The following is a 17,482-nucleotide window of genomic DNA, read 5'->3' on the forward strand; positions in this document are numbered from 1 at the left end:
CATACACATACACTAAGGACACTAGGTATCCATTTGACTTCTTTTTCACTACGTAGGATTTAGAACATGATACAGAAAGACCTTTATTCTGAAATTGACCATCTACCCCACTTGACATCTTCTTAATGTACTTGCAAACAAAAAATGGAATATTTTCATGTCTTGGCCACTTGAGTTCCATAAATCAACATGATAAATCATAAAATTATTAAATCAAAGATAACTGAAGACTGGCCAGGAGTTGGATGGGAATTTTCTCATATGTTTCAAGTGCTGGCTGTGTCCTTTCTATTTTTGTCATAAGCTGTGACATGTAAGTGGGAGTTAAAGGATTCCCAAGAGTACAAAGCACAGAATGGGGAGGGGCTTCTACTAACTAAATTTCACCACTTGGTTTGCATAAATGCCTTGCTTTTTTCTGATAAGACTTTTAGAACCTTCCACATCTGATCCTCCGAGGCCAGTGGGCTTCTTAGAATAGAATCAGACATTTGCCAGCAAAAATCTAGCAAAAAATTGGTGCTTTGGACTAAAACACGTGTAAAAACATCAGACAGAAGTCAGACTCCTGAGGTAGAGGCTGGCAAGCTGACCGCAGGAAGGGTTAAAATGATTTTTCATTTCTTCCTTAAAGCTCGCCACCCTTAAATCTTTAAATCTTGCGACTTTCATTTAGACTGAAAATTACAAGGATTCTTAACACATCCTGTTTCTCAAATTCGATGTTTTATTGAAGAGAAATGGTCATTATTCTAGGTCCCTGCTTCATAGTCCTTTTTGTATTACCGGGGAAAATATTTAGACGTGATAAGCAAGACTGCCCAGAAAACCATTGAAAATGACTGGGTTTTGATTGTGAGGGGGCTTTGGGTGCAGGGAAGGGAGAAGGAAAAAAACGCTTTAAGGGGAATCTGCATACCAATGAAACCTGACCAACTGACACAAGGGGGCGGCAGGAAGCGCTCGGGATGGGGTTTCAGTCTGGGCTAGCTGAAAGGAGGTTTATCTAAACTCTTCTTTGCCCTCCGGGTATTTATCAATTCTCTTGGCGTGGAAAAAAAAAAGTGCTGCTGACAACTGGGTTTAGCGTGTACTTCGTCTAAATACTGCGAGGTGAACAGAGCGTCTGCAGTGACAGTTCTGCTTGCCATAGCCTAGGACAGCCTGAGGCTACATAATCTGGAATGTCTCTGGTGGGAAACTGGCGATTCTAATCAGACTGCATTTCTCACACACCCCAAATGCTTCTTTTCACTTTAACTCTGTGACCTTTGTTTGCAAAGGAGGGGCTTGATTAAAAAGAAACCACCGATCCGCTGGACAGTGTCCGTTTCCTAAAGTATGGGAAAATCAGCGAGGGCCAGGGTGGGGGTGGGGCTTGTGATAGTGACAGTGGCGGGGTTTGCAACCTGCTCTACCTAGATAACTCTGGCTTTTAATCCCCTGTCTGTTTGAAACCTCCAGTGTCTTCCCAAACTGTTCTGGATTCTTTTTCAAACTCAAAACAACAAGGTGTTCAACTTTGCTCTCCACTCCTATCCGCGCTTTGGAAGTTTCGGCAAGAAGTGGCCATCCTGGGAGAGATTTCAACGACCAGGGAAGGGGACTGAGATGCATCAATCTTTAGAGCTGAAGACTTGAGTCCGTAGAGCCGCTCGGACTGGTGGCTGAGCTGCAGTCCCAGGTCCAGGGCTGTTAGGCAAGCAGCTCCGGGCGCCCCTCCATTCCAACCAACCTGTTGCACCTCTCTCCGCGCAGCTCTGCGCAGTTTCCCCGCCTGGGAGCTGATTGACAGCAGTCACTACCCAACCCTGGACTCAGGGCCTCCTCCAGCGAACAGCGATTGGCCCCCTGGGAGAATTGGAGTTAGGGGTGCACCGGGAGAGATTTCCCTCAAAGAGTAAGGTCCCGGGACCAGGGATGTAGGGACTCTCCTGGCTGCTACACGCCCGGGACGCGCTGGAAGTCTTTAGTACCTTGGATTGCGGCTCCAAGGAGGGACCGCGAGGTGCACTTGGCCATCCTCCTGGTCCAGCCCTGCCACTGGGAGGGCCCATAGGCACCGCGCCGAGTTCCCGGCCCTTCCCATCGGGCTCTCTAGGAGCCTGCAAAAACTAGCTTTGCAAACTCGCCGGGTGAACAGTCGGAACTCTAACGCCGGCTGTCTGCATACCACAAGGACTCCCGGGATGGCCACCCGCGCGCGCAGGACAGCCGAGTTCTCCAGTTTCCAGCCGATACTCGCACAGTCGCCCAGGCTACTGCTGCTTCTGCTCCTGTCACTGGTAAGCCGAGTCTCCACACAGGCTGAAGCCCCCGGCGCAGCACTTCTGTCCCTGGGTCTCTCCGGGACTTCGGGGGTCCCTACAGAGGAAGCTATAGTGGTGGCGAACCACGGGCTCCGTGTTCCCTTTGGTCGTGAAGTCTGGCTGGATCCGTTGCGTGACCTGGTGCTGCAGGTGCAGCCAGGAGATCGCTGCACAGTGACCGTGCTAGACAACGACGCGCTGGCCCAGAGGCCGGGCCGCTTGAGTCCCAAGCGTTTTGCGTGCGACTATGGCCCGGGTGAGGTGCGCTACTCGCACCTGGGTGCTCGCAGCCCTTCCCGCGACCGTGTCCGGTTGCAGCTGCGCTACGATGCTCCGGGAGGGGCGCTAGTCCTGCCACTGGCACTAGAGGTGGAAGTGGTCTTCACCCAGCTGGAGGTTGTGACTCGGAATTTACCTCTGGTCGTGGAAGAACTGCTAGGGACCAGCAATGCTTTGGACGCTCGGAGCTTAGAGTTCGCCTACCAGCCTGAGACCGAGGAGTGCCGCGTGGGCATCTTGCCAGGTTTGAGCGCTTTGCCTCGTTATGGAGAACTCCTTCACTACCCACAGGTCCAGGGAGGGGCCTCCGAGACCCTTTTGATGGACTGCAAAGCATTCCAGGAGCTGGGAGTGCGCTACCGCCACACAGCCCCCAGTCGCTCACCCAACAGGGACTGGCTGCCTATGGTGGTAGAGCTACATTCGCGGGTGGCTCCAGTGGGCAGCCCGCCTTTAAAACGTGAGCACTTCCAGGTGCTTGTGAGGATCCGCGGAGGCGCGGAGAACACTGCACCCAAGCCCAGTTTCGTGGCCATGATGATGATGGAGGTGGACCAGTTTGTACTGACTGCTCTCACTCCAGACATGCTGGCAGCAGAGGATGCAGAATCCGACCCAGACCTTTTGATTTTCAACCTCACCTCTGCTTTCCAGCCTGGGCAGGGCTATTTGGTGAGCACTGATGACAGAAGCCTGCCTCTCTCCTCCTTTACACAGCGGGATTTGCGCTTGCTGAAGATTGCCTACCAGCCTCCCTCTGAAGACTCCGATCAGGAGCGCCTGTTTGAACTAGAGCTGGAGGTAGTGGATCCTGAAGGAGCAGCTTCAGACCCTTTCGCCTTCATGGTGGTGGTGAAACCCATGAATACACTGGCTCCAGTGGTCACACGGAACACTGGCCTTATTCTCTACGAGGGTCAATATCGGCCGCTCACGGGTCCTGTAGGCAGTGGACCTCAGAACTTGGTCATCAGTGATGAAGATGACCTAGAAGCTGTGAGACTGGAGGTGGTGGCTGGGCTCCGGCACGGCCACCTTGTTATTCTGGGTTCTCCCAGTAGTGACTCTGCTCCCAAGACCTTCACGGTGGCTGAGCTGGCAGCTGGCCAGGTTGTCTACCAGCACGATGACAGAGACGGTTCCCTGAGTGACAACTTGGTGCTGCGCATGTCAGATGGAGGAGGCAGGCACCAGGTCCAGTTCCTGTTCCCTATCACTTTAGTGCCTGTGGATGACCAGCCACCGGTCCTGAACGCCAACACGGGGCTGGCAGTGGCCGAGGGTGAAACGGTGCCCATCCCGCCCTTGACTCTGAGTGCGACCGATATAGATTCAGATGACTCTCAGCTGCTTTTTGTACTGGTGCCACCCTTCTCAAGTTCGGGACACCTGCTTCTCCGCCAAAGGCATGTTCCCCGGGAAGAGCAGGGTCTGTGGCAGAAACAAGGCTCATTTTACGAGCGAATGGTGACAGAGTGGCGGCAGCAGGATATCACAGAGGGGAAACTCTTCTATAGGCACTCGGGGCCCCACAGCCCTGGGCCAATGATGGACCAGTTCATGTTTAGAGTCCAAGACAATCACGATCCCCCTAATCAGTCTGGGATCCAGAGGTTCGTAATACGCATTCATCCCGTCGACCGTCTCCCTCCAGAACTGGGAAGTGGCTGTCCCCTTCGGATGGTGGTACAGGAATCCCAGCTCACACCACTGCGGAAAAGGTGGCTGCACTACACTGACCAGGACACAGATGACCGAGAGCTGCAGTACACAGTGACCCAGCCCCCTACGGACACAGACGAGAACCACCTGCCGGCTCCACTGGGCACTCTGGTCTTCACTGATAATCCCTCGGTTGTGGTGACCCATTTTACCCAAGCCCAGGTCAATCATCATAAAATCGCTTACAGGCCCCCAGGGCAGGAGCTGGGAGTAGCGGCCCGAGTGGCTCAGTTTCAGTTCCAAGTAGAAGATCAAGCCGGGAACGTGGCTCCAGGCACCTTCACCCTTTACCTGCAGCCTGTGGATAACCAGCCCCCCGAGATTGTCAACACCGGCTTCACCGTTGAGGAGAAGGGCCATCACATCCTGCGTGAGACGGAGCTACATGTGAATGACGTTGACACGGACGCGGCCCACATCTCGTTCACTCTCACACAGGCCCCCAAACACGGCCACATGCGGATTTCTGGACGGCCACTGCATGTAGGAGGACACTTCTATTTGGAGGACATAAAGCATGGCAGAATTTCCTATTGGAATAGCGGGGACGAATCTGTGACTGACAGCTGCTCCCTGGAGGTCAGCGACAGACACCACGTGGTGCCAATCACTCTCAGAGTGAATGTGCGGCCAGTGGACCGTGAAGGTCCTATGTCAGTCCTTCCTGCTGGTACCCTGGAGTCCTATCTAGATGTCTTAGAGAACGGAGCTACCGAAGTCACTGCCAATATCATTAAAGGGGCCTATCAGGATACCGATGATTTGATGTTGACCTTCCTGTTGGAAGGTGCACCCTTATATGGAGAAATCCTGGTCAATGGAGCTCCAGCTGAGCAGTTCACCCAGAGAGACATCCTGGAGGGCTCTGTTGTCTACGCTCACACCAGTGGTGAGATTGGCCTGTTGCCCAAAGCAGACTCGTTTAACCTGAGTCTGTCAGCTGTGTCTCAAGAATGGAGAATCGGTAGCAGTATTATCCAAGGTGTTACGGTGTGGGTGACCATCCTCCCTGTGGACAGCCAAGCCCCTGAAATTTCTGTTGGCAAGCAGTTTGTCGTGCTGGAAGGTGACAAGAGCATGATAAGCCTGACTCACCTAAGTGCTGAGGACATGGACTCCCTGATGGATGACCTCTTGTGCACAATAGTCATTCAGCCAACCTCGGGCTATGTAGAGAACATTTCTCCAGCACCAGGCTCAGAGAAATCAAGAGCTGGGATTGCCATAAGTGCCTTCACGATGAAGGATCTCAGGCAAGGACACATTAACTATGTCCAGAGTGTCCACAGAGGAGTGGAACCCGTCGAAGATCGCTTTATAGTCCGTTGTTCCGATGGCATTAACTTTTCCGAGAGACAGATTTTCCCCATTGTCATCATTCCTACCAATGACGAGCAGCCAGAACTGTTCTTGAGGGAATTCATGGTGATGGAAGGCATGAGTCTGGTGGTGGACACGCCCATCCTCAACGCTGCAGATGCTGACATTCCCCGGGATGATCTAACGTTCACCGTTACCCGGTTTCCGACTCACGGTCACATCATGAACCAGCTGATCAATGGTACAGTGTTGGTTGAAAGCTTCACCCTGGACCAGATTATAGAGAGTTCCAGCATTATTTATGAGCACGATGACTCTGAGACCCAAGAGGACAGTTTTGTGATTAAGCTGACAGATGGCAAGCACTCTGTGGAGAAGACGGTCCTCATCATGGTCATCCCCGTTGATGACGAGACACCGAGAATGACCATCAATAATGGGCTAGAAATAGAAATTGGGGAAACCAAAGTTATCAACAACAAAGTCTTAATGGCCACCGATTTAGACTCTGATGACAAATCGCTGGTTTATATTATTCGTTATGGACCAGGTCATGGTTTGTTACAGAGACGAAAGCCTCTAGGTGTCTTTGAAAATATCACACTAGGCATGAATTTTACCCAGGACGAAGTGGACAGGAACTTGATTCAATACGTCCACTTTGGGCAAGAGGGCATTCGAGACCTGATTAAATTTGACGTGACAGATGGAACAAATGCTCTTATAGATCGCTACTTTTACGTGTCTATTGGAAGCGTTGACATAGTCTTCCCTGATGTGGTGAGTAAGGGCGTGTCCTTGAAGGAAGGTGGCAAAGTCACTCTGACAACGGACCTGCTAAGCACGAGCGACTTGAACAGTCCTGATGAGAACCTGGTTTTCACCATTACCAGGGATCCGACTCGAGGTCACTTGGAGTGCACAGATCGAAGGGGACTGTCCATCACTTCCTTTACTCAGCTCCAGCTGGCTGGTAACAAAATCTATTACATACACACAGCTGAGGATGAGGTCAAGATGGACAGCTTCGAGTTTCAAGTCACCGATGGCCGGAACCCTGTCTTCCGAACTTTCCGGATCTCAATCAGCGACGTAGACAACAAAAAGCCAGTGGTCACCATCCACAACCTGGTGGTCAGTGAAAGTGAAAGCAAACTGATCACCCCCTTTGAACTCACTGTGGAGGACAGAGACACCCCTGACAGGCTCCTAAAATTCATGATCACCCAGGTCCCTGTTCACGGTCACCTCCTCTTCAACAATACCAGATCCGTCATGGTTTTCACCAAGCAAGACTTGAATGAAAACTTAATCAGCTACAAACACGATGGCACAGAATCCACAGAAGACAGCTTCTCCTTCACAGTGACCGACGGCACCCACTCAGACTTCTATGTTTTTCCTGATACAGTGTATGAAACTAGGAGACCTCAAGTGATGAAAATCCAGGTGTTACCTGTTGACAACAGTGTCCCCCAAGTTGTGGTGAACAAAGGAGCTTCTACACTTCGGACTCTGGCCACTGGCCACTTGGGGTTCATGATCACAAGCAAAATACTGAAAGTGGAGGACAGAGACAGCGTGCATTTTTCTCTCAGGTTCATTGTGACAGAAGCCCCCCAACATGGCTACCTTCTCAACCTGGGCCAAGGAAATCACAGTGTCACACAGTTTACCCAAGGTATGTTCTGCTTCTCCTCCTTACAACCAAAGCCCCGCTAGGCTCTATTCCTGAGAATGAGTGGGTCCCTAAGTCTTACAAGTAGAACATCAGGTTGAGCTAAAGGGACAAGGAAAAGAGTAGAGCAGAGGGAGAGAGGCAGAAGGGAGAGCACACAGATACCCACAGTCTTGGGAAACACCTCCATATTGCTGTGTGTTGTGTTGTAACCACCTTTATCAGAGGGAATAGAAAAGTTCTGTAACTGTGGCAAGATATGCTGATAAGGAAAGACATGGATTTGGGGGTTTGTGTCAGAGGCTGACTTTCGAATGTCACCAAGTCTCTTGCCATCTTGTTTGGTAACACGGCACACAGTTCTCAGAACCTTTCAGTGCCTTAATAGTGAGATTTGTAGTATACATCACCTGGTTGTCATTATCAATATACACTCAAACACAGTACCTTTAAATTCTAAATTACCTTTTTATTTTTAAATATTGAGTTGATACTTGCAGTAACTATTGGGAGTTTTGTAAGTAACAGATAATATTCATTTATATTTATTTGAGCTTTTAAAAATATTCCCTACTGGTTCATGACTCGGGCAGACAGCTGTCCAAAGACACAAGAGATAAATAAACCTGTTGAGAGTTATTAAGATTTTATCTCATGTAACAGGGCACACCACGCGGGTATGCACACAATTAATGATGTGCAAGAAAACTATGTGTTCATTCACTAGCTAACTTGTCATCCATCTCATTAAGCTCAGAAAATATGAAAAGATGATTAATTGTCAAAGGAGGGAGTTATTTCATTATTTTTTATTATTCTACTGATTTTATTATTGCTTACTATTTCTTATTATTTTTCCTTAATTTTATAGTTGCTATTATGTTATTTTTATTATTGTTTATCATTACTTATTTCATTGTTATTTTCATTCATTGTCTCTAATTTGTTTTTTTCTTCAAAGCCTTTTCTGCCCTGTCCTAAGCAAAGTGTCCGACTTCCCTTGCTCTAAGCACCTGCATTCCTGGGGCCCTTGGGGCTGGGCTCTGAGGAGGTCAGGAACCTGGGGGCATGTGACCCCTGCCCGGCAGCTCAGTGAGGAAAGGGAGAAGCCATTCAGCTGCTAGCTGGGAAGCCAGGGCTCTGTTCTCAGACCCTGCAACTTTCATTACAAAGGGATTTGTGTTGCTTTCAGGGAAATCTCAGCATCAGAAAGGAAACTGGATCTCCGGGGTGGAAATGGAGTGTAACCCCAGGACATCCCAGCGGGGGTGTTCTTTTCCTGCTACAAGGTTCTGCTCTTAGACAACAAACACTTTAATAGACTTCGTTGTTGTGTTGACGTGATCTACTTTTCTGTTTGATGCTGGCAGACAGCTTCACACTCCAGCCTCTGATTCTTGGCTGAGAGCCTGCATATATCCCGGGCCTGCAGGGACAGGAAAACCCCAGAGTGGGTGCAGGCCTGGCAGAGTTCTCTGTAGATGCTTCTGGGAGAGGAGTCACCAGCGTCAGGCTGGCTTGCTCTCCTGGGAGGACAGAACTGTATCAGAGGGTAGAAACCCTTCCATCTCATCTCTCCTCTGAACCCCAAACAGACAGTTTTTACAGGGATTTTGTTGTTGTTGTTAAGACACAACAACAGCAAAAAAGTTGGAAGGAGATATGCAAATCAATTCTTTTAAATTCTACAAGCCAAATTTCAACAGCTCCAAAATACCGCCATATTATTTCTCATATAGTGAATCCTTAAAATATGCTATTTTACTGTAGGCAGTTTGTTTGTTTTCACCACAATTAAGTTTTATTATCCTTGTAATGGTAGAATAGTTTTATGTTTTGTGGTAAAAAAAAATACAGTTTTAAAAATCATATTTTAAAGGAACTCACCACATTTTAACACAAATTCAGACTCTAAGGAGGAACGCTTGATATTCAATCGCACAGCACTCATTTGAACAAGTCGGGGCTAGAATCTGGTTCCTGGAAGTTATTTATGGAGATTAGATAAGTCGTTAAAGATGATGCCTCCATCACAGCTGGCTATCCTCCTGCAGGGGAGAGGCGTGCTGGGCAGGGGACTGGACCGCGCATGTGCAGTCTGGTTTTTGTTTTGCTTTATCAGGAAGGGATAAGAGAAACCGTATTTTGATGGAGTTAAACACTTTTAACAAAAGTAGCCAGAGAGGTTATTCCTAAGTTGATCAACTAAATGGACCTTGGGAGACATTTTTGTTTCGAAGACTTATGAAAATTCATTGTCAGGAAAGGTTCTGGAGCAGAATTAGTCAGATTAGAGATTTGCTTCGAACTTTGCCTTTTGTCCAAGCGTCCCCACCCATACCATCACACTTTCGTTGCTCCCAGGTCCGAAGCCTTGTCTCAACTACATAAACTTTCCTTTTTCTCTACAATGGGTACATAATGGGGCTGGAGAGATGGCTCAGCAGGTAAGTATCTGATGTTCCTGCAAAGGACCCAGGTTCAGTTCCAGCACTCACATGGCCAGTTTTCAACCCCCTGTGACTCCAGCTTTGGGGGAATCTGATGCCCTCTTTTGGCCTCTCTGGGTATCAGGCAAACATGCAGCGTTCTAAGGCGCAAGCCGGCAAAGCACTCCTATACATAAAATAAAAACAAATAAATAATAAGCACATACTGATACTTTTGATGGGTGATTAGTTAAGCAAATTATTTTTTGTTTATATTTGTCAAGCAAGGATTTGGGAAGGCACAAGGCTTGTCCACCCTGTTTACACCAACTATGATTTCTAGAAATATTTGCTTAAAATAGGAACTATGGGCTGGTTGTATAGATCAATGAAATAAATATATTAAATATAGCAATCAGAAGAAAATCTAATTCTTAGGTAACTGTTGTAACATTTCAGCTATTAAATTACTGTATTTTCTTTGTCCTTACATTAAGAGTTTCTCTTTGAAATCCTGAATTAGTGTAAACAAAGTTATAGGGAAAATGAAGAGTTTTGAAGCAGCTATTTATTTCAATGAAATCCTCTCCTACTGTCTTTTTTTTTTAAGAAAACATTGGCACAGGTTATGTAATAGAGGTTTATTTTAATTTATAGCTTGATTTTATTTTTATTGTATGGATGTTTTATCTGCATGTATGTCTGTTTGCCACGTGTGTGTCTGGTCCCTGTGGAGATCAGAGGGGTCATCAGCTCCTTGGGAACAGCAGTTACCCGGAGACTGTGAGCCACCGTGTGGGTGCTGGGAGTGGAGCCTGCGTCCTCTGCAGAGCAGCCAGGGCTCTTTAACGGCTGAGCCATCTCTCCAGCCTCTGAGCTTTATTTTAAATTAGTTAAAAATATTTTTGTTTAGATTTCTTTTATGTGTATGTGTGTTGTGCCTGCATGTATGTCACCCACATGCATTCAGTACCCATGGGGCCAGAAGGGAGTGTTAGATCATCTGTAAGATGATGTTGAGGTGGTGTGGGTACTGGGAACTGAACCACGGTCCTCGGTAAGAGCAGCCAGTGCTCTTAGCCAAAGCCGTCTCTCCACTCACTTATTATCATCATCACCACCACCATCACCATCACCATCACCACCATCATCACCATCATCTCCATCACCATCACCGCCATCATCACCATCACCATCACCACCATCATCACCATCACCACCATTATTACCATCACCATCACCATCACCATCACCATCACCATCACCACCATCATCTCCAAGCAGTGCCTTTAGAGTTTCAAACAAAATTTAAGAGCGGGTGAGAAAACTAGAAAAGAGTTTGTCAAGGCTGGTACAGTAAGGATGTATAATCAGCAGAGTTCTGGTCATTCCTTATTGATAGACAACAGATCATAAATTGAGATTTTAGAATTAACAGGTCAAGCAGGGGCTGTGTAGGGGTTATACAGATGTTGTGTGGGCTGTTCAGGGGCGGGGCTGTGCAGGGGTTATACAGGTGTTGTGTTGGCTGTGCAGGGGTTATACAGATGCTGTGTGGGGCTGTGCAGGGGTGGGGCTGTGCAGGGGTTATACAGGTGTTGTGTTGGCTGTGCAGGGGTTATACAGATGCTGTGTGGGGCTGTGCAGAGACAGGGTGCCTCCTAGCCTTCAGAAGCTCACTCCAGGTTAAAGTGGAGATGCTGGTGAGTGGAGGAGACCACTTGGCTCTTTCGTTTCAAGTTAAGACTCACAAGATCATTTGCTGACTAAAATACTTTCAACGGAGGACTTACCATGTTAAAAAAACCTTCAGAAGTTTTTAATCTGCTAGGAAAGATGCTCATGCTGATTGATATGAACGTTAGTGTGGGACAGTAGAACAGAGGTAACAAACAGTAAAGGACTTCAGGGGTGCAATACATTTGGGCTTGGTCCGTGAACTAGAAAGCAGAGATGTCTCTTTATAAGTGTGTCTTCTTTCAGAGCTGTGAGGCAAGGAGCAGTTCACATGTCACATCTCCTAGGAAAAGATTCAGGACTCTAGGATGGAACTTGCCGACTCTAAGCACTGTGCTCATCAAGATTAAACGTTCTCATGTCATTTTTGTTTCTAACCCCTGTGAACGCCATAGCACAAACCTAATAGAGCTTTCAGAAATTAGGAAAGCCATAAACACAAAGGAGACAGATAAATATTATACACCTGTGACACCGTTCTTAACCACCGTCTGCATTTGTGTAACCTTGACTGGCCCAGATCAAAGACAGATCTCTTTTAAGTATCTCAGGACTGAGTGATGTTTGTTTCATTACATTGTGTATGTGGTGGTGGCATCGTTAAAGAGAGGAGCTGATAAAATGGAGGCATTTAAAAATTGTGTATAGGGCTGGTGAGATGGCTCAGCGGTTAAGAACACTGACTGCTCTCCCGAAGGTCCTGAGTTCAAACCCCAGCAACCACATGGTGGCTCACAACCATCTGTAATGAGATCTGACCCCTCTTCTGGTGTGTCTGAAGACAGCTAAGGTGTACTTACATATAATAAATAAATAAATAGATTTGGTTTTTTTAAAAAATTATAAAAATTGTGTATAGGTAATCTTAATAGACTAGACCTGTGCACATGAGTCTGGTAGGTAGACTTGGAAGCAGCGAAAGGCACCTCTGAGTGGCTGAAGCCTCTACTGTGCACTAGCGTTTAAAAGCAGTCTACTTCACTGTAACAGTTAAGAAAAGGCACTACCGTGCTTACATCTGTTCTTTCCTTTGGCTTTCTGTAAAACTCACTCTGCAAGGGACGGGAAGCATGGCGATTTCAAGAGGTCCGGGACGTCTGCCGCGCCTCAAAATATCTTCCTTTCCACCTGTCATGGGCCTGACATACCGTGTTTAATAGCCACGCCTTTAGCGGGAAGGGGGCATCACCTTGCTATTATTATAATCTAAGTTTGGTCCTCTATTTATCTGTGTGCAGGATCAGATTTCCATGGGACAGCTAATATTAAGGGGTGTAGAGTCACAGAACAAAGCATCATGTCCCAGTCCCAAAAAGGAATCTAAACATGTTTTCAGAAACACAATAGCCAGTGGGCTTTATTGTAAGTCATCAGGTTTGCTACAGTAACTAATCACCTTGCCTTTTGGTTGTGTTTTAGCTGACATTGATGACATGAAAATATGCTATGTCTTGAGAGAGCGAGCAAATGCCACGAGTGATGCGTTCCATTTCATAGTGGAAGATGATGGTAAGTAGTCCACTCCCAGGGTGGCCTATTCTTTTTATTAATTTATTTATGTTTGGTTGCTCTTTTAACAACATTGCTACAAGGAATCTTTCTCGGGTGTTATGTTATGTTCGTGTGATTTTTATGCAGAGTGGATTTTGTGTCTGCTATAAAAGTTAGTCATTTCGATCTGATAGCATCTCACTCTTTGGTGGATATGGGTAAATGTCTTATCATTTCTGTCTTGTGGTTTATGAGAGAGAGAGAGAGAGAGAGAGAGAGAGAGAGAGAGAGAGAGAGAGAGAGAGAGAGATCTGTATGAACAGGCTTCCTCTGCCCAGTTCAGATTTCTCAGGCAGCAGGAACATGTTGGAATCCAGCCCTGCTCCCATCACAGCCCGTGTCTGCCCTGGTGGGTCTTCCCCAAACAGGGCACCCTTTTGTCTTTCGCATAGTTACTGCCTCTACTCAGCAAGAACTCTGATGAATAGCTTGGTCTCCTTGCCCCAGGATCAGAGCATCTAATGATCTTCTTAGCTTGGGGTATTTTGTGAGTTGGTCTAGCAGAAAGTTTTCCTTGGCCAAGTTTGAAGAACACTGTAAAAACAAACTGGTGTGTGTCTTTCTAGATAAGTTTCCTATACAGGAAGTGTCACTGCCATCTCTCACACCACCCCAGGCCTGTTCAGGTTCTCTTCTGCTTCTAAGGACTCTGCCGCCTCCCCCTGCAAACCTAGACCTGGAAACACTAGTTGCTTCTGGATTGAATAGAAAGATTTTATCTTTGTTGTGTATCCTCATGGAAAGTTACAGAACCTCACCAAGTATTTATGCTGTACAAACAGGACACATCAAGTTTTGAGAAAGAAAGCAACATACTAGAGAGAATTCAGTCAGGCTAGATCTGAATTGGTTTCCTTGTGACATTTCTAAAATAGGACCCATTGGTTGGTTATCTACTCCAAGGAGAGGTCCTCCTCATCCTCCATATCCACAAAACATTAAATACCCTGTTTAAAATATTACTTATTGCTGGATACAACACAACCGGGTGTCTGAAAGTGATGTCTGTCCCATGCATGCCAGAGAGGCAAAAGAAGGTTACACGGCCACAGTTAGTTGATTCCTGCCTCAGATCCCAGGCTTACTATAGCTAATGTCTGTGTTTGAAAGGAACCAAACCATAGTTTAGCAATTGACACACTAGCAAAGGAATGTCAGTGAGGAACAAAGTCCTAAGAAAGAAACCAACTGATAAACTAAAAACATCGTACTTACTGACTCCTGCTGCTCCAATGAAAACATTGAAAGTTCATACCCTTAGGCAGTGTTGTCTGACAGCTGCTCCAGATGTGAGATACTGGAAGCTGTTCACACACTTCACAGAAGGCTTAACCAACAGTGTACGTACCATCTCTAGATAAAGCAGAGGATTGCCATGGCTAATATTTTTATGCCCCATCGAGACATACAAAATATTACTGTCCCTTGTGCGTAACCTCATCCAAGTGTTAGACCATTTACAATATAACCAACACCCCCCCCCATTAAAAAGTCTGGTGGAATCAATTCTAAGATACACAAATGGCTTTTTCCAAGTCTCCTTCCAACCCACCGAAGTCACTGCCTTCAAACCCGAAAGCTTGTTTTCAGAGTGATGACTAGCTGAGGATATTCTCAGGACAAACATAATCCTCTAGGCTTTAAAAAATACAATAAGCCGGGCATGGTGGTGCACGCCTGTAATCCCAGCACTTGGGAGGCAGAGGCAGGCAGATTTCTGAGTTCGAGGCCAGCCTGGTCTACAGAGTGAGTTCCAGAACAGCCAGGGCTGCACAGAGAAACCCTGTCTTGGGACCCCCCTAAAATAAATAAATAAATAAATAAACAAACAAACAAATAAATAAATTACAATAGAATTTCATGTCAAGGATCAGGAATGTGGGAAGAAATTATTTGAAAGCAGAAGCCTAAAACCTCTTGCTTCAGATTTAGCCGTGTGTGGTTGGGACTTGATGGATCACAGGATTCTCCTGTTACAACGTGGTCACGAGTGGGTGACCATTTACCATTCAAGGAATGATTCCTGGGACAAACTCCTTGCAATTTGGGTTTAGAGCACTTTGATGTTAATTACCAGGTGATGGGAGGTAAGATTAGTGAGAAATGGATAGACGTGGATTTTACCTTGGGAGCTCCTTTCTGTGTTAGAGCTTGACCCAGTAACCTAGTACAGAGTTCTTTACTATTCTTAAAGGAGCATTGCCAGAAAAAGGAGCGATTTTCAGTATATTATATAAACAATTCCACAACCTAAAACTTAAGGAGAAATGAACATTTGATCCATGATATAATGTAGAACACAGAGAGGGAGAGGCAGAGAGAGGGAGGGGAGAGAGAGAGAGAGAGAGAGAGAGAGAGAGAGAGAGAGAGCGTCAGTCCTTGGATCTCAGAGATCTCCCAGCTAGACTTTAAAACTTCTATATGATTTATTGCTGCCCATGTAATTTTGCTCCCACCACATCCCTCTGAATTCAGTACACTAACAACAGCAAAAGTATCATCCCTGTTTGGTAGGTAAGGGAACTGAGTCATGAAAATGGGTAATTAACCTCTTCAAGTTGCCCAAGTAGATGAATAGAGGTGGAACTGAATCTCATGTTCTTCCCCCAGACTGTGAGAACCCTTGGCTTCCTCACTACTCCTAACAGTAGTAGAAGAGAGCAGAGACTCCCAGGTCGGAACACTCTGCCTGTGGAAGGTACAGAAACCACAGTGTCTTCTAGATTGTTAGTTTTCATTCCAAAATACTTGAGATGCCCTCTGGTGCTCAACTGTGTGTAGTCCGATCTCCTCTTGCTGTGGTTTAATTCTTGATACTACAAGGTCTTCTAACAGAAAAATGGTCTGGGGACCTTTGCAGATTTCCCTCCAAAGAATTACTCTAGCTCTTTATTGTGTGAAAGCCAGTGTCAAGTAACTATTTCAGGTATGCCCTGTGTTCACTCCTAATGACTTAATCTCCCCACGGTGCCAGCTCAAATGTCATTTCCTCTCCAAATCTATTCCCTGTACCTCGATGAGGCGGTGAGCCATGGTCTTGGTACTCAGATCCCTAACCTCATGTACAGCAGCGATGACTTACTGTGACAAGCAGCTCAGGATGTAAGAATCCATCACTCCAGAAGGAAGGCCTTTGCCTCAAGACAGCGCTTCCGCCTCTGGACCTGCTCAGACCAGGACATGTACACACAGGACAAATATTAAAATGGATGAAGCCATGGGTGAAGGAACAGCCTTTCATTTTTATGCAAGGGTTGATTAAACAGTACCCCAAGAGATGCTTCTGTAGTGGTTTCCTGTGGAACTTTGGCATTCTGTAAGAACATTCTCCTATCCTAGATTTAATTTAAATTCCCATGGCACCGACGTGGATTCCTGGCTAAGCCTCCACATTTATCAGCATGCTGGACCAGTCACTGTGAAGAGTGACTTGAAATCTTCAAGTGGGATGTATTTAACATAGGAAGAGCCCCAGTTTAGAGCATTCTTGTTATTATCCTTAAAGAGGCATTTTAAGGGGGAAAAGGGGGTTTTGGTATATTATGTAAACAACTTAAAATTTAAAAAGAATTAAGCATTTTCTACTTTACTGAAAATTTAAAGCCAGAGCATAATTTTGAGCAAGTTCTTTTCTGGTTTCATCCCCCCAAATTTTTATTTTGAGGGGATGCCGAGACAACAGCCAAAGAAATAGAAAGCTGTCTTCATATAAAGTATGCACAAGACTTATCAGAATAGTGTTGGTTTGTTGTTGCTGTTGTTGTTATTTAAGATATTTTTTATTATTCTTTGTTTTAAGTCTCAAGATCTCAGGCTCTGATCCAAGATGGTCATGGAGGAGACTGGGGGACTCTGGGGAAGGGGTCAGACTCACGGTCTCCTGCATGCATGGCAAGGGTTCTACCACTTTAACGCATCTCCCTAGAACCTTTTGTGTGAGCCCGAGTCTAGGTTACATGATCTCATGGCTTGATAAGCAATGTAAGAGGACTATTACTTTTCCTCTTTATGAAACTGGTTTGGATTTGTCACTTCCTCCTCTGTGTTCTTTCTGTCCCAGGCATGCAGTATAGCTGGGCCCCGCCCGCCATTCCTGGCATTGGAACTGGGCAGCAGACATAACATTAATCTGTGCTGGCTACTATAATGTGCCTGGTCCACAGCCAGGTCATTTTCTGTTGTTGCTGTCTTTGAATATGCTTTCTGGTGGCTGAATTCTCATCCACCCAGATCGTTAATTCATGAGCCATGGAAAGATATAAATAGCACCTTGAGATAGGAGAGGAAGTCACACGGTCATTTCTGTCTACGAGACGTCAGTTAAGGTCAAGGCTTTCAAGTTGTCATGCAACATCAAATTAAATGCTTAGATACAAAAGGGTCATGGGAACCTCTTCCTTCTGGACCCAAGGAGCAAGAGTTTTGACTTGATGCTGTCTGTCATGTTAGGCTGGAGG

At 46.3% G+C, this 17,482-nt stretch overlaps 1 protein-coding gene across 1 annotated transcript in view; it reads left to right on the forward strand.

The window, feature by feature from the left end:
• Positions 1-1,973: 1,973 nt before the first annotated feature.
• Positions 1,974-17,482, forward strand: part of Frem2 (FRAS1 related extracellular matrix 2) — a 135,788-nt gene continuing 120,279 nt past the window's right edge. Inside the window, exons 1-2 of the mRNA XM_052180528.1 lie at positions 1,974-7,311; positions 12,894-12,983. Coding sequence (XP_052036488.1) covers positions 2,190-7,311; positions 12,894-12,983 — 5,212 coding nt within the window. The 5' untranslated portion in view covers positions 1,974-2,189. The remainder of the gene's footprint in view (positions 7,312-12,893; positions 12,984-17,482) is intronic.

The sequence above is a fragment of the Apodemus sylvaticus genome, chromosome 4 (genome assembly GCF_947179515.1).
Source record: "Apodemus sylvaticus chromosome 4, mApoSyl1.1, whole genome shotgun sequence".
NCBI lineage: Eukaryota > Metazoa > Chordata > Mammalia > Rodentia > Muridae > Apodemus > Apodemus sylvaticus.